Here is a 16,683-nt window from a genome sequence, read left to right on the forward strand (position 1 = left end):
CACAGCCGCAGGCACCCCTGCCCCCCCCACCAAGGAGGCTGGGCCAAGGTATAAATAGGGGTGGTGGCTGCAGCCGGCAGTGAGCCCAGCCCGGCACCACCATGCTCACCCTAGAGGCTGCACAGTAAGTGGGGGCCCCAAAACCTGTGCTCAGGATCCCCACCCTGCACTGCACCTTTGACCCCTTTGACGGGCCTCCCCCAGGGGCGGGGGTCTCTGCCCCTCCCCACCCCCAGCCACAGGGGGCAGGTGGGCAGGCGGGAAGGGGGGCTCCACACACCTGGGCCTCTCATCTCGGACGATTCCTTCCTCCATCCCATACCGGGACCCCAAGACCTCTTTTCCTCGAGGACGTGCCCCTCCATCCTGCCGTCCTCTCCTAAGGGCCCTCCATCTCTGCCTCCATCCCTCCCCATCTCCCTCTGGGGCAGGGTTGCACTGTCCCCTGCCTGCCCGCCCGCTGTGCCTCGGCCCCGTCTCAGTCTCTGTCTTTCTCTGACTCTCCAGCTTTCTCTCTGCCTCATCTCTCCTTTGTCATCCCCCACCGCATCTATCTTTGGGGCTTCACAAATCCTTCCCATGGCCTCTCCACGCCTTTCTCCCTTCCCTCCTCTCCTCTCGGCGCCTTGGCGGAGCCTCTCCTGTTTTCCCATCTCTCTCCTCCGGTCCGAGATGGACCCATTTACCCGACTCACTCACGGAGGCCCCCTCCCCGCCCCACCCGCCCACGGGCCAAGGTGGGGGGCACATCTCCTCTCCGGGGACTTTCTCTCCCTCACTTTCCCTTGCCCCCGCCCAGTCTCTATCTATGCAAATCCCAGGGGAGGGGGGGGGACCATTTGCCTGGCCCCTGCCCCCCACTTCCTGTCCTGGTGGGAGAGTGGGGGTGAGTGTGGTGGGGCTGGTCTCACACGGAGACACACAGCGGGACAAGCTGCAGTGGTCACAGCTGCAGCTGCCTCTCCCCCCTCCACCCGGCCCCCAACCACTGGGAGATTCAGGAGGCTGAGGTCGGCCCGACATGCCCCTGTGTCTCTCCCCCTCCAGGCTCGACGGGCCACACTACAGCTGTCTGGTGAGTGGGGGCCCTGGGGGTCAGGGAGGAGTGGAGGGGACCCACATGGCCCATGGAGGCCTCCCTGCCTCGGTTTCCCCCCTCCAGGCCTTCCAGGCTCTTTGTCTTTCTGACTTTCCTCCGACTTGCCCAACCCTCCTCCCCTCCCCCCCCATCACTGATGTTTTTTCTGACGTCACTTTCCTTCTCGCCACCGACTCATTGTGTCTCCCTCCATCCATTCCCACGTTCTGCAAATCTCCTCAGTCCTTCTTCCCATCTCTGCTTTGCTTTGTATTTGTGTTTGTATTTTTTTATTTCTTGTTTTTGAGGGCCGCACCTGCGGCATATGGAAATTCCCAGGTGAGGGGTCCAGTTGGAGCTGCAGCTGCTGGCTTACGCCACGGCCACAGCCACGCCAGATCCTTAACCCACCGAGTGGGGCTAGGGATGGAACCCGAGGCCTCATGGATACGAGTCGGGTTCATTACCGCTGAGCCACAATAGGAACGCCCTGCTATGTATTTTTAAAAATCGAATCTGAGCTATTTCAGATACACAGAATACTCTACCCTAACCCCACAAACCCACAGCCCAGTTCAAGAAATGAAACCCTACCCATGTGCTTGAGAGAAACCCCCTTCCCCGTACATCCCACCCTCCTCTAACTTGAAGAGGTTTGGGGTTTGTTTGTTTGTTTTGTTTTGTTTTTTGCTTTTGAGGGCTGCACTGGTAGCATATGGAGGTTCCCAGGCTAGGGGTCTGAAACTGAGCTATAGCTGCTGGCCTATGCCACAGCTCACGGCAACGTCAGATCCTTAGCCAACTGACTGAGGCCAGGGATCGAAACCGTGTCCTCATGGATGCCAGTCAGATTCGTTTCCACTGAGCCATGATGGGAACTCCAGCTTTTTTTTTTGTTCAATTGAGATATGACTTACAGGTTAGGAAAGTGGCAAATCTTGTGTTGTTCCACTCAATGAGGTTCTACCTTAGCCATACACCTGTGTAACTGCTAGACAGACCTCGATACAGAATATCGCCATCACTCTGGAAGATTCCTTCATGTCCTTTCGGCATCAATACCCTCTTCTGATATCTTTCGCCAAAGATTCCTTTTGCTTGGTTTTGAACTTTATATGAAATGAATCTCATGGAGGGAGGGTGTTCCCTTTTGGGTCTGACTCCCTTCTTGAGACATCAAGTGTTGGGTGTTGGTCCTTTTTCCTTGCTGTGTAGTACTCCTTCCTGGGCCCACACCACAATTCGTGTGTTCATTCTCCTGCCTGTGGGCACTTGGGCTGTTTCCTGTTTGGGGCTGTTGCTCAACTGCTCTGCTTCTTCTTCTTTGTTTTTGTTTTTTGTTTTTTGTGTGTGTATGTTTTAGGGCCACACCCGCAGCATATGGAGGTTCCCAAGCTAGGGGTCAAATTGGAGCTACAGCTGCTGGCCACAGCCACAGCCACAGCCATGCCAGATCCTTAACCCACTGAGTGAGGCCAGGGATTGAACCTGCAACCTCATTGTTCCTGGTCGGATTCGTTTCCACTGCACCACCATGGGAACTCCTGCTCTGCTTATTCCCGAACAAGGCTATTCTGTAGACACGTTTTCAGTTCTTGTGGGTAAACAGCCAGCAGTGAGCTTGCTGGCTCACCAGGCTGCCGTCTATCCAGTTTTAGGCTTTCACTGCTAAAGCAACACTTGACTCTTGGGATGAATTGCAGCAATAGGGAGGTGCTTAAAAGAAGCCTCGAGAGCTTCTTTGCTTCTGTTAAAAACACTTCCACTGGAGTTCCCAGGTGGCACAGTGGGTTAAGGATCCGGCATTGTTGCAGTAGCTCGGGTCACTGCTGTGGTGCAGTTTGATCTCTGACCTGGGAACTTCTACATGCTGCAGGTTCGGCCGAAAAAGCCCACAAAAACACTTCCATGCCTCTCACCTTCACCCCTTGGCCCCCCGAGGCAGGCAAGGCTGGGGGAATTCGTCTACACCTTCCCCTGCTGCTGTGATGTCCTGACTGTGTACGAGATCCTGGGACGCTCATTCTCTGGGTGCGCATGCGCAGTGTGTGTGTGTGTGTGTGTGTGTGTGTGTGTGTGTGTGTGTGTGTGTCCCGGTGCGCATGCGCAGTGTGTGTGTGTGTGTGTGTGTGTGTGTGTGTGTCCCAGTCTTACCTGCTTCGTCTGTGTCGTCTCCTCTCTGTATCTCTGGCTGTCTCTCTCTTTGCCCCCGTCTCTGGCACCTAGTCCACAGGACTCTTTTGCTCTCCCTCTGCCAGCCTGTCAGAGCCTCCCCGCTGTCTGGGATGGGATGGGGTCCCCCTGCAACCCGGGATGACCCCTTTGCCTCCCCCTCCCCATCAGTACCCAGATGGAGTCTTCTACGATCTGGACAGCTGCAAGCACTCCAGCTACCCAGACTCAGAGGGGGCTCCTGGTGAGTGAGTGAGCTCCTCCCCCCTCTCCCCTTGGGCCCATTTCGCAGACTGGGGGGGAGGCAGCTAAAGCCCAGGGGAGGCTGTCACCTGGTGCAGCAGGACAAGGTTAGCCCAGGCCTCCAGCCCTCCTCCCCTTTCCTCTCCCAGCTACCCGCCCGCCCATGCAAATCCTGGGGTCAGTGATTTGCACAGCCCACAATGGCCCCTCTGTGCTGCTGGGGCTTCAGGGGGGAGGGGGCCCTGAGGCCAGACCTCCCCGACCTCCCACCCCACCCCCACTGGCAGCTTCTGATTCAGCGCCCTCCCCCCCCAGACCTGTGGAGCTATGGCCTCAGTCCGGCTGTCCCAGCTGCCTCCTATGAACCATTTGACCCGGCCGTGGCCACCTTTGGCCACCCCCAGGGTGTCCAGCTCTGTTACGGACCCTCAAGCTACAGCCCTGTGGGGAGCCTGGACCCGGCTCCCAGCCTGGAGGTCCCAGGACCCGGCTTCCCAGCGTACCCCACCGAGGACTTCGCCAGCCAGGTGAGGGGCAGGGAGGCCAGGAGCATCTCCATCATTTGATGGAGTGAACTGGGTGCCAGACACTGCAGCAAAACCTGAGCCCCCAAGTACCCCTGTAACGACCCTCTGAGGTTCAGTACTGGTTAGGACTCCAGTGCATGAACCAGCATGAATCAGAGAAGCCCAGACTCCAGGCCCTTGAAGGGCCGGTGCCCACGGCTGTTATCTTGGCTGGGTAGCCTTTCATGGAGGTAGCCCAGGCACCTCCTGACCGCGCCATGGAGATCGGTACAGAGAGTAGGCTGTGAGCGGAGTGGGGAGGGCCAGGGCCCAGCAGGAAGCCAAGGGGTGAGGGCAGAGGGAGAGAAAGAAGCCCCCCCCAACCCAACATAAACACACACACACACACACACACACACACACACACACTGGACTACAGGGAATCCTGACCTTCCGCAGACCCTGGGCCCCCCGGCGGCGTACGCCCCGTACCCCAGCCCCGTGCTGTCAGAGGAGGAGGACCTCCTGCTGGACAGTCCTGCCCTGGAGGTCTCGGACAGCGAGTCGGATGAGGCCCTCGTGGCTGGCTCAGAGGGGAGGGGATCCGAGGCAGGTACGTGGGAGCAAGTGGGGAGGGAGGGGGTCCAGTGGCGGGGGAGTTAAAGGAGCCATGTCTTCCCCAGCACCTACTGTCTATACCCCAGGGCTGAGGGCAGTTCCCAGATCTGCCATCTGCTGGCTGAGTTGCTCCGGGCAGCTGCCTCTACCTCTCTGTGCCTTGCTCTCCTATCCAGTGGGGATGGGCGACAGTATCAGTGTCTATCCCTGGTGGTTGGCAGGAATGGGGGGAAAAATACGTGCTGATGAGATAGCAGCAGTGCCAGAGTGCACAGCGTGGGCACTAAATAAATCCTCACCGTCGTGATGGATAGCAACAGCAAACATCAAAAGACCAACCCCTATCTCTTCAAGCCCTGCTTCTGCCTCTGTGCCTGACATGCATTATGTGCAACCCCTGAGAAGCTGGAAGTGTTCATGGCTTCAGATGCTCATCTGCAAAATGGGCCTTATTGTCATCATCCCCATCTTGCGGGGTTATGATGAAGATTAAATGAGCTCGTAATTCATAATGAGCTTATAATCGTTTAAAGAGCTCATCATCGTATGAGCGTGCTATGAAGAGATTTGTAAAAATAACACATACACACATATCTCATTGATAGCTGAGGAAACACCAGCTCAGAGAGGTTAAGTTACCACCCCCATGTCACACAGCTGGGAAATGAGAGATGGGATTATTAGACCCAGTGCCCTGCTGTGAACCGCCACCCTCCAGCTTAGGGGGGCCCTTGCTGCTTATAGGAGCCCAGCAGTCAGACTCCCCTGGCCTCTCCCAGGATCCCAGTCCCCCTGGAGCTGAGAGGCTGGGAGACCAGAGCTGGCCAGGCAGATTCAGTCCACTCCGGATTTCTCCACTGCCAGTCAGCTCTGTTATAAGCCTTTGGGGAGCACCGCCAACCCATTTCACAGATCAATCCACGGGCTCAACAGATAGGTAGTACTACGTGTTGGCCACCAGGCAGACACAGACTAGACACACGTCTTTTTTTTTTTTTTTTTTTTTTTTTTTTTGTCTTTTCTAGGACCACACCTATGGCATACGGAGGTTCCCGGGCTAGGGGTCGAATCGGAGCTGTAGCCACCGGCCTCCACCTGAGCCACAGCCACTCAGGCTCCGAGCCGCATTCTGCAACCTGCATCACAGCTCACGGCAACGCCGGACCCTTAACCCACTGAGCGAGGCCAGGGATCAAACCCACAACCTCATGGTTCCTGGTCGGATTCGTTAACCACTGTGCCACGACAGGAACTCCTAGACACCCATCTTGAAAACAAAAAGCCGGGAAGAGGGAGGGCGCGTTCTAGGATGACAGTTTCAGGGAGGAGGTGCAACTTGCTCCGGATTATGGGGGGGACACAGGGAAGCCAGGCAGGTGCCTCTAACAGCCGCCTCCTTCATCCCAAGTCTCTCTCTGTGAGACAGAGGCGGGGTAGGTCCCGGGCCGGGCCGGGCCGGGCCAGGCCGGGCGGGGGAAGGTGCCCGCCGGCCGCTTCCGCTAACGCGCCGCGCACCCGCCGCAGGGGCCCGCAAGAAGCTGCGCCTGTACCAGTTCCTGCTGGGGCTGCTGACGCGCGGAGACATGCGGGAGTGCGTGTGGTGGGTGGAGCCGGGCGCCGGCGTCTTCCAGTTCTCCTCCAAGCACAAGGAGCTCCTGGCGCGCCGCTGGGGCCAGCAGAAGGGCAACCGCAAGCGCATGACCTACCAGAAGCTGGCGCGCGCCCTGCGCAACTACGCCAAGACCGGCGAGATCCGCAAGGTCAAGCGCAAGCTCACCTACCAGTTTGACAGTGCGCTGCTGCCCGCCGCCCGCCGGGCCTGAGCCCAGGGCGGTCTCTCGGGGGGGCTCGCAGGGGCCCCCACGCCTGTGTCACGTGGGCGTCCCCACACCCTAGGTCATAGGACCCACGGATCCCCCACACTGGTGGCGGGGGCGGGGCGCTACCACAGTCCCTAAGCCCTGCCCGGGGCCCCTCTGGGACCTCCCCACTCGTGTCTGGGGCCCCGAGAGCTTCACGTCGTGGGGCAGAGGACCCATAGACGACTATACTGTGTGTCTGCGTGGAGGGGCGGGGCAGGGCAGGGCTTCCAGAAAACCTAGAGCCTCTCTGGGATCCCTTGTGATGCCTGCGATCCCTCAGTTTCATCTAGGGGAGCGTCAGCCCACAGAGCATCACATCAAGAGGGGGGGGCTCTGCCGGCAACCCTAAGCCCTGTCCAGGGTCTCTCTGGGATTCCCTTCTCATGTCTGAGCCCCTCCTGGCAGATCTGAGATCTTCTAGTTATGTCTGGGTCCCTCTGGGAACCCTTTACATGCTTCCATGTCCATCTGTGACTCTCCGTTTTGTCTGTCCCCCCCAAATCCCTTTGTCATCTTTGAGATCCTCTAATTCTCTGGAACCACCCTGCTACCACTTTTTTACGTCCGGAATTCTCCAATCAAATCTAGGGTGCCTCTGGAATCTTTTTGTGACGTCTGAAAACACCCTTCTCAGGTCTGGGGGGGTGGGAACCTCAGTGAACCTTGTCATGTGTGGGCCACCTCTAGGATGCCCTTGTTTGTCTGGGACCCTCCAATCACATGCTGAACCCCTCTGGAGTCCCCTTTGGATATGCCCCTTTGGGGACCCCACCAGCAGCCCTGAGTCCTCATGGGGACCCTCGCTGGAGTGCCCTCCCTAGGGCCGTGATGGGGATCGTTCTAGCCCCTCGGTTGATTTCTGGGTGATCTTGGCAGTGCTCCCCGTGTCCGTTCTAACCAGAGACTTTGCACAATCCAGCAACGGTGGGCCAGCTTTTCTGTGCGGAGAGGCTGGAGCAAGGTGGCAGCCACACCTAATGGGGCACCTTGTTCTCCAATCTGCCCAAGTCCCCTCCGCCCCTGGCTGTCATACCCCAGTGGCTTCTCTCGGCTGGACCAACCATTTGCGTGTGAACCCAGCCTGAAGCCTGGATGAACTGTGGGAGGTGTGATGGAACCCACGGGGGGTGTCGGAGGCTGTGGACGTAAGAAGCCAGGGTCCTTGAGCCTGGGTGGCTGGGGGCTGGGGGTCTAGGGTGAAAGATTAGCTGCTTCTGGGCCAGTTTGTCCCTTCTGTGAAAGAGAAGAGGAGGAGGAGGAAGACCTCAGAAGTCCCTTGAAGCCCTGTGAGTCTTTGAAACATCTGAAATCCACCCACTGATGGCCAGAAGGAAGAAGAGGAAGGAGCACCAAGGACCCAGAGAGGACGGGGTCCCGGTGGGGGCACACAGCAGCTGGTAGCAGAGCACCGCCTGGGACCTGCCCTCAAGAGGAAAGAACCCCTTCCGGGGGGGTGGGGGGGTGCACCTGGCCGGAGGAGGGGCATGCCAGGGACAAAAGGTCTTCCTGGGGCCTGCTCTTGCACATGAGGTACCTTTTGCAAAACATCATTACCCCAAGTGTGGAATAAAATAAAACAAATCAAGGTAGACACACCTCCTAGGATCCTTTCTCAGGGACCGCAATTCTGCCATCCACCCGGGCCTCCTGGCCCTCGGAGACACTGGGAGAGCGAGGGGGAAGAGAGGAGATGGTAGTTAGAGCCAAACCAGGCTGAGCCTGGAAGGCTGAAGTAAGAGCTTGAGATGCAGGCTCTGGGAGTTCGATTCCATTTTCATCTCTTCTTAACGACTGGAGTTCTTTCCCACCCTCTCCCTGCTTCCCTCTCCGTCTGGGTCCATGTTCTGCTTTCTGAATTTCTGCCCCCTTCTCTGGATCTTTGACCCCCTCTCGCAGGACAGCGTCTTCAGGGAGGCGGGGCCGGGCGCGGGAGGCTCGGGGCGCTCCGCCCCCGGGCCGGGACCGCTGGAGCCGCGGAGCAGCCTGCCTGGCGACCCGTGACGTCACAGGGAAGCTGCCTCCGGGTTGGCTTGGGGCTCCTTGGAGGCGGGAAAGTTTCCGGCTCTTAGGGGCTTTTGGAAAAGAACGGTGGGCTGGGGGCGGGGGCGTTGGGCAGGAAGAAAACCCCGAGGAATTTGTCTTCATTCATCCTGAGTCCCTAACCCGGCGTTCCTTCCCCGCCCGCCCTCCGCCTCAACCCCAAGCCCGCACAGCCTTCCGCGCTCTCTCACACCCACCTCGCCCTCCTCCCCCTAACACCTGGTGTCCCCAAAACCCTGTCCTCCCGCGATCCTCCCCTCATCTCCTTCGCCTCCCCCTACATCGCGTCTAGCCACCCCCCCCAATTCAGAAAGCCACAGGTCCCCCTGCCGGGAAGGGCGCCAATGTCCGGGCAGCCCTCCAGGGCCTTCCCGGTCTCCTCACCCGCCCCCTCTGGGGGCAGCCGCCCCCTCCCCTGCGTCCGGTGCCCGCCGCGCCCGCTCCGGGAACCGTGGCGGGGAGCTGCCCGGGCGCGGTCCCAAGAGGGGCAGCAGCCAGTCCGGGGTCCCAGGTGGCCTCGGGGGTGGGACTCCGGAATCCCTGCGCCTCGGTGCCCAGCGGGCACAGAGACCTCTCCCTCGCCTCCCCCCTCCCCCCGTCGCCGTCCTGCCTACGCTGGGAAACCGGACCCTCCCTCCCGGCTCTGGTTTCCGGAAAACTCCTGACTTGCAAATACTAAGAATGGCTTCTAGACCCTGTCTTCCCCGCGAATCCGGACCCCGCCTGCCGGAGTTCAGGCTCAGAGCCCTCACACCCACTTCAGACCGGTGGGTCCCCTTCCTGTCTCTCCTCCTAGGACCCAAGAAGCCAGGCCCTCATCCTTCTCCTTTTCCTAGGACCCAAGAATCTGGACCCCAGGTCCCTTCTGCCCCTGGTTCCTGGAGCCCAGGCCCCCAGGTCCCCCTTCTCCTTTTCCTAGGACCCCCAGGCCCTCACCCTTCTCTTTTTCGTAGGACCCAAGAATCTGGACCCCAGGTCCCTTCTGCCCCTGTTCCCTGGAGCCCAGGCCCCCAGGCCCCCCTCCCTCAGACCCAGGTGTCAGAAGCCCAGCCCCCTCCTCCCGGGGGACCTGGCGCTCAGCCAACGCTCCTGGTCCAGCTGTTGTTTCTCGCCCTTTAGGACGCACAGGCGGAATGCGCGGCCGCCAGCGAGGGTGGGGAGGCACGTCCTGGGCCTCCCGGAGCCTCCTGGGAGTCTCTGGACTCCTTAAAGGGCTCCCTCTGGGGGCCCACCTGTCCTCCCTAGGGCCAGTGGTCACACAGCTGCGGTCACAGGAGCGGGAGGAGGTCCGGTGACATGCCTGAGGCAAAACCAGGTGGCTGTGGGGTCTCCCTCCCTACGTGGCATGTGGTCCTCTTTTCTGAGTCCCTCTGTGGGGTTGGCAGAATGGGGTGCCTTCCTTGTGGGAGATGGGAGGGTCCCATACCTATGTGAGGTGGGTGGAGGTCCCCTTCCCTAGGCATGTGTGTGTCGGGGGAGGAGGCCCTTTCTCTGGAGGGAGTTGGGGGCATGACTCTGGGTGCTGGTGGAGATTCTCTGATTGGGAATTTGGCTCCCTTTTTCTCGATAGTGACGGGAGGCCCGTGTATGCCCGAGTCATTGCAGGGCGACTGGGGGAGTCCCCTACATTTGGGGATGGGATCCCCTAAGAAGGGCTAGGGGTCATTTTTCCGAGTCAGGATCCGGACCTTTCTCTGCAGGGGAAAGAGGCCCTGGCTTGTCTCGCTCTTAGGAACTCTTATTTGCCGGGTAAAGAAAGCTCTTCTCTATACAAGGATGAGGGGACCGCCTTTCAGCAGGAACTGGGGTTTCCCCATGCAGTAATTAGGGGACCTTCTCCATATAGAGGCTCAGAGCCTTTATGTGCAGATTCAGGGTCCTCCTTAGAATAGGATTGGGGGCGGCGTGGGGATATCTTTCTCCGGGGATGGAGCTTTCTCTCTCTGAGAAAGTGAACAGACGGAGTCACAAGCCCCGCCCCCTAAGGACCCCTCCTCCTGGGGGGGGGGTCCGGTCCGCTGGTACCAGGCCCACCAGGCTGAGGGGTCAGGGGTGGGGGGGGTCCCAGCCCTTCGCTGCAGCTGGGGCCCCTGAAGGCCAGGAGCCAGCCGGCCGGGCAGGTGAAAGATGCTGCGGTCAGCAGGAGGGATCCAGTTTCCAGCCCAGGGGAAGAGCTAATTATACCGCCAAGACCCAAAAGGTCACGGCCCGGTGGCCTGGGTGGCTGGGGCATGGTCTGCCTGGGGCAAGGAGAAATCCGATCGCACAGACTCTCGGATTAGAGATAAATTTACACCTGGGCGGCTGGACTCCAGGTTCCGAAGGAGGAGGGGCCAGGGCTCCTGCGCTCCGCTCCCGGGTTGCGCACAAGGAGAACCCTGGGCGCATGCTCAGCTGTGACTATTTCCCGCCTCGCAGCCACCAAAAAGGCCCCCGCGGGCAAAGATGCCGCCAAGCCAGCTCCCAAGGAAGCCCCCCCGAAGGGGGCTCCTGAAGAGCCCCCCAAAGGTGAGAAGGCAGCCCAGCGGGCTGGGCGGGACCTGGCACTTCTGCTCCTCCCGGCTCTCTCCTTTAGCCTGCCCGCCCCTGCTCACAGCTCTCCGAAGATCCCCAGCATCCCCAGGACAGAGCCCAGCCCCTCAGCCTGGCCTTCAAGGCCCGCCCCACCCCAGCTGATGACATCACCGAATCTTGCCCAGCTCTGAAGCCCCCCAGTGCATCCTGACACCTCTCCCACCCTCAAACCCCACTTAACCACCCCGTTCACAGAAGGGGAAACTGAGGCCCCCAAGAGGTGGGAGTGAGGGGAGCCTGGCCAAGGTCCCGCGGCCACTAGGTGCCTCGTGGTGTGTCCCAGGTCAGGAAAAGCCACTTTGCCCTTGCTTTGGTCTCTGACTTCTGAGCAGAGGGTCCCCTGTTAGTTGTAAGCCCCGCCTCCAAAGTGGCCGGTCACAGACCCCCCTGGCCCTGTCTCCTGAGCAGAAGCCCCACCTGAGGACCAGTCTCCCACCGCTGAGGAGCCCACTGGCATTTTCCTGAAGAAGCCAGACTCCGTGTCGGTGGAGAATGGTGAGGGGCGCCTGGGGGAGGGAGGGGGCGGTGGGGGGGGGAAGGGGGGGCTCCTGGGTCTGAGGGAGGAGGGGCAGCAGGCTCCCAGCCTCCCAGGCCCCTCTGTAGCGCCTGGCGGTTCCTGCCCTGCCCTCCCGCCCACCCTCCCCCCTCCCGCTCCCCCCACCTCCCCCCAGGAAAGGATGCCTTGATCGTGGCCAAGGTGAACGGGAAAGAGCTGCCTGGCAAACCCGAAATCAAGTGGTTCAAGGGGAAGTGGCTGGAGCTGGGCAGCAAGAGCGGGGCCCGATTCTCCTTCAAGGAGTCCCATGACTCTGCCAGCAATGTGAGGAACCTGTGGGGTGGCAGGGAGGGCACGCAGGCCAGGGCTGGAGGTTGTGCGGGGCTGCTTGGTAGAGGTCGTGCTGCGCGGAGGGGGAAATGTGTGGGTTGGGGCAGGGGACCTATGTGTGACCAGAGAGCTCTCGTGGTCACGGACAAAAGCCCCCAGGGGTCAAGATCGTCCGGGGCATGGGAAGAGTCTGCTGGCCTCTCCTGTGGGGACTCCTGTGGTGAGGGGGGCTCTGGGGGAAGCGGGGTGGCCCTGGAGAGTGGGCACACGCACCCAGACCGCTGTCCTGGCCCCCAGGTGTACACCTTGGAGCTGCGCATTGGGAAGGTGGTCCTGGGGGACCGCGGGGATTACCGCCTTGAGGTCAAAGCCAAGGACTTCTGCGACAGCTGTGCCTTTAACATCGATGTGGAGGGTGCGCTGGTGGTGGGCTGACCGGGGGAGGGGGGCCAGGGTCCTGGGTCTGGGTGGGGGGGAGTATACAGATGTCGGGGTGAGGCAGGCGCAGGCCTTTGGAGGTGCAGGGCTCAGGGTGTACCAAACTGGGGAGGCCGTCTGCAGGCTTAGAGCAGGAGGTGCCGATTTGGGGGGGAAGGGTTCAGGGTTTGGGGGGGTGATTTATGTAGATTCCAGGGTCACAGCGTGACATCTCGAGAAAGGGGCAGTCAAGGCTTGGAGAAAGCCAAGGTTTAGAAAGTCAGGGTGTGCGGGTTCAGGCTGAGGGTGGACAGAATTATTGGGAGGTTATGCAGACTTGGGGCCATGTGTGTGGAGCTCTGAGGGTGTGCAGGCTCGGGGGGGGGGTCTTGAGCCTAGGATGTATGGGGGGCTTAAATATGGTGGGAACAGGGAATGAGGTTGCCCAGGCCTGGGGAGATGGGCCAGCTAGCCCAGGTGTGGGGGGGATGGGCCGCTGAGAGGGTGGAAGTGAGTCTGCAAGTAGAGGGTGTCCAGGCCCAAGAGAGAGGGTGTGCTGGCCCCGGAGATAGACGCGAAAGGGCCTGGGGGAGGCTTGTTGGTCCTGGAGGGGCGCTCTCGGTCTTAGATGGGGCCTTGCCCCCAGTCACCTCCTCTCCTCCCATCTCCTCTCCCCAGCGCCCCGTCAGGACTCCGCTGGGCAGAGTCTAGAAAGCTTCAAGCGTTCGTAAGTGACCCGGGACCCTGGGGAGGGGTGGCAGTGTGTCCTGGTGCCAAGGACTGTGGGGGGAGGGTGGTCTCCCTTGGGAGGGGGAGCTGTGGGAGAGGGGAGATCGGGAAAAGCAAGGAGTGGGGACCCAGGGTGAGGCCGAGGGTCAGGACCTCAGTGGGGTTCCTGCCCCCTCTCAATGGTCACAGGGGCGAAGGGAAGCCGGAAGGCGCGGGCGAGCTGGATTTCAGCGGCCTGTTGAAGAAGAGGTGAGCCCACCCCACCTGGCGGAGAGAGGGGAGATGGGACTCAAGGAGGAGAAGGATGGTGGGTGAGGACCTCTGACCCTGTTGCTCCCCACTGCTATACTGGGACACCACCACCACGCCACCATCTACCCATTCCCAGCCCACCCTGCCACCTATCCATGTAGCCACCCGCCCATATACCCACCCCCAGACCCATAACCCCTGCCACCCACCCATCTCTCCAAGCGGCCTACCCACCCACCCTGTAACCCACCATTCTCACATCCACCTTCCTGTCCACTCAGGCTCCAGTTCACCTACTCATCCACCTGTTCACCCAGCCAACCAGCCACCCATCCAGCGGTCCACCCACCCACCCACCCATCCGTCTCATCCCTCCATCCACCCAGCTACCTATTTACCATCTACTAATCAACCTACCCACCCATCAGTCTGCCCACTCATCTGTTTATGCAACCAGCCACCATCTATCCATCTGCAAACCCACCCATCCACTACCTGCCCCTTCTTCCCTCTGCCCACATATCCAACCGTCTGCCCACCATCCTCCCACCTGCCCATCCATGCCTCTGCCATCACCCTCAGTCACCCACTCACAAACCCATTCCTTCATCCTTCGCCCACCTACTCCATCATCGCCTTCTCTACCTTTCGAGGCACCCATCGGGCCATCTTTCCACCACCCATTGGTCTACCATGGATCCATCTTCCCACCCATGTATCCATCTGTACCTGCATCTCTCTTTCAACTGAGCCCAACATCCCACCTACCCATCTACTCCCCCACCTGCCCATCAAGCCTGGCACTCCTCAGTCAACTGTTCACCTCTTCAGTGGCACACCCATCCACCCAGATGGCTCTCTGTCAGACTGATCTATGTGAAACTGCACTTCTGAAGGTGAAAAAATGATTGAATACTAGCAGTTTCATATTACTCACCAGGAAGCTCATCCAATCCCTCAGGTTTTCATTATCTGCTGGTCCACCTGTCCATCCTTCCACTCACCCATCTATCCCCATAACCAGATCTCTGACCACCCCACCTGCTAATAGAGTCCTCTGCTCGTCTTGATCCAGCCAACCATCTCCCCAGCCATAAGCATATTCACCCAACTGCTCACCCAGCCATGTGCCACCAACTCATCAATCCACCCACTCACCCAGCCATCCTCCATCAGCCCGTCCACCCATCTTAAGGCCACCCTTCCCCTCCTGACCCACCCGTCCACGGACCCATTCAACGGTCAACCTAGGCCCCCAAGGACCCCTCCACCCAGTTGCCAGGCCCCCACCTAATGTCTGTACATCAATCCAGAGAGTCACCTGTCCCCCAATTCACCCACTCATCTGTCCTTCCTTTGTTCCCTTCCTTCCTTCCGTCCAGAGATCCACTCACTCTCTCACTCAGCAAACGTCTTCTGAGGCCTCCTGTCTACCAGGCCCTGAGCTGAAATCAGGGGACAGAGAGAAGTTTGACTGGTTCCCTGACGCTGAGTCGCTCATTGCCTTGGGAAGATGGGTCTGGTCCAGCAGACATGGGCACCGACCAAGACCGTTTAGTGTGGTCAGAGAGAAGGTCCCACGGGGGCCCTGTGAGAGCCCAGAGCGAGGGCCACTCCTTGACTGAGGGGACAGGGACTGCTCCCTGGAGGAGGAGGCTTTGGCACTTGATACTGTGGTGTGAAGGAAAAGGTGGGGAGAGGTCACCCAGGCAGGGAAACATTTTGTGCAAAGGCTGGGGAGCAGGAGTGAGCCCACAGTGTCCAGGAGAAGGCAAGTGGGCTGCTGGGGATAGTTTGGGGAGCGCGTGGTGATGGGACCGAGGCTGGGTACAGTGGTGATTTCAGGCTAAGTGGCTGGGCTTTCCCCCTGAGAGCCATGGGGAGCCACGGAAGAGTTTTGGTTTCTGTTTTTCTTTTTTTTTTTAGGGCTGCACCTGTGACATATGGAAGTTCCCAGGCTAGGGGTTGAATGGAAGCTGCAGCTGCTGGCCTACACCACAACCACAGCAGTGCCAGATCGAGCTGCATCTGTGACCTACACTGCAGCTCACGGCAATGCTGGGTCCTTAACCCGCCGAGCGAGGCCAGGGATTGAACCCACATCCTCATGGATACTAGTTGGGCTCTTAACCCACTGAGCCACATCGGGAACTCCCATGGAAGAGTTTCAAGCAGGGAAGGGATAGCATCTGAATTGGGGGGGGGGTTCAGAAATATCCACCTGGGGCTGCACGGGGAACAGACTGGAAGGGGAGAGATGGGGAGAGGTCAGGAGGCCAAGGAGGAGACGGGGCGACGGTCCCAGTGGGACAGAATAAGGGACAGAAGACCCAGAGAGAGAGCGAGAAAGTGACACAGCCGGTGGGCGGAGAAGCAGAGGGAAACGGTCACCTCCTCACTCCTTGCTGGCCCCGCGCTGCTCTCCCCACCTTCAGGCAGGTGGTTGAGGAGGAGAAGAAAAAGAAGAAAGACGACGATGACCTGGGCATCCCGCCTGAGATTTGGGAGCTCCTGAAAGGGGCAAAGAAGAGCGAGTACGAGAAGATCGCCTTCCAGTACGGCATCACTGACCTCCGGGGCATGCTGAAGCGGCTCAAGAAGGCCAAGGTCGAGGTCAAGAAGAGCGCAGGTCAGTGCCGGTCTGAGGGACCATGGGCCCTGCCCCTAGGGACCCCAGCATCAAGGGCATCCAATGTTTGGACCCTGGACCTGTCTTTTGGAGTTCCCAATCTGAGGTTCTCGGGAGCCTCCAAGTTCATGGGAGGCTTTCCGACTTGACCTTGGAGAGCCCATCGTCTGGGGAGGGAGACTTGGTGGCTCAGGACAGTGAGAACCTCTCTCAGCTGCATCCGCCTTGCATCCTTGCATCTCCAGCCTTCACCAAGAAGCTGGATCCGGCTTACCAAGTGGATCAGGGCAACAAGATCAAGCTGGTGGTTGAGATCAGCGACCCAGACCTTCCCCTCAAGTGGTACAAGAACGGCCAGGAGATCAAACCAAGTAGCAAGTATGCTGGGGGGGGCAGTCCCCGGGTCGGGTGGGGGGATCTGAGTCCCAGAGAGAGCATCCAGAAATAAGGCTGGTCCCTCTTCACCCAGAAAGGGCACACACCCTCACCCGCACGTAGAGTGCAGATACCTCGGTAGAAAAAGAGACAAAGGCAGAGTTCCCGTCGTGGCTCAGTGGTTAACGAATTGGACTAGGAACCATGAGGTTGCGAGTTTGATCCCTGGCCTCGCTCAGTGGGTTAAGGATCCGGCTTTGCCGTGAGCTGTGGTGTAGGTTGCAGAAGCGGCTCGGATCTGGTGTTGCTGTGGCTCTGGCGTAGGCTGGTGGCTACAGCTCTGATTAGACCTCTAGCCTGAG

General features: G+C 59.7%; 2 protein-coding genes across 4 annotated transcripts in view; both read left to right on the forward strand.

Annotated features, from left to right (window-relative positions):
• Window positions 40–8,074, forward strand: SPIB (Spi-B transcription factor). 3 transcript variants are annotated; one of them, XM_003127365.3, is made up of 6 exons: window positions 40–124; window positions 1,048–1,075; window positions 3,422–3,494; window positions 3,809–4,020; window positions 4,459–4,612; window positions 6,142–8,074. In XM_003127365.3, the coding sequence occupies exons 1-6, from the start codon at window positions 102–104 to the stop codon at window positions 6,438–6,440; spliced, it is 789 nt and encodes a 262-aa protein (XP_003127413.1). In that variant the 5' UTR covers window positions 40–101; the 3' UTR covers window positions 6,441–8,074. The 3 variants fall into 3 exon arrangements, with proteins under 3 accessions (XP_003127413.1, XP_013854148.1, XP_013854149.1); XM_013998694.2 differs by lacking the exons at window positions 40–124; window positions 1,048–1,075 and having other exon boundaries at window positions 3,429–3,494; window positions 4,497–4,612; XM_013998695.2 differs by lacking the exons at window positions 40–124; window positions 1,048–1,075; window positions 3,809–4,020 and having other exon boundaries at window positions 3,429–3,494.
• MYBPC2 (myosin binding protein C, fast type) overlaps window positions 9,184–16,683 on the forward strand; it is a 28,194-nt gene continuing 20,694 nt past the window's right edge. The window contains 10 exon segments of the mRNA XM_003127371.5: window positions 9,184–9,286; window positions 9,639–9,834; window positions 10,938–11,027; window positions 11,502–11,588; window positions 11,765–11,913; window positions 12,217–12,334; window positions 13,015–13,063; window positions 13,255–13,314; window positions 15,753–15,946; window positions 16,192–16,324. Of these exon segments, the coding sequence (XP_003127419.3) occupies window positions 9,816–9,834; window positions 10,938–11,027; window positions 11,502–11,588; window positions 11,765–11,913; window positions 12,217–12,334; window positions 13,015–13,063; window positions 13,255–13,314; window positions 15,753–15,946; window positions 16,192–16,324 (899 nt within the window). The 5' untranslated portion in view covers window positions 9,184–9,286; window positions 9,639–9,815.

This window comes from Sus scrofa, chromosome 6, assembly GCF_000003025.6.
Source record: "Sus scrofa isolate TJ Tabasco breed Duroc chromosome 6, Sscrofa11.1, whole genome shotgun sequence".
Taxonomy (NCBI): Eukaryota; Metazoa; Chordata; class Mammalia; order Artiodactyla; family Suidae; genus Sus; species Sus scrofa.

Bases quoted from the DNA above. Each gene is read 5' to 3' on its own strand.
- SPIB (XM_003127365.3), top strand. From the start codon at position 102: ATGCTCACCCTAGAGGCTGCACA. The intron at 125-1,047 runs GTAAGTGGGGGC...CTCCCCCTCCAG, and splicing joins CTCACCCTAGAGGCTGCACA to GCTCGACGGGCCACACTACA. The intron at 1,076-3,421 runs GTGAGTGGGGGC...CCTCCCCATCAG, and splicing joins GGCCACACTACAGCTGTCTG to TACCCAGATGGAGTCTTCTA.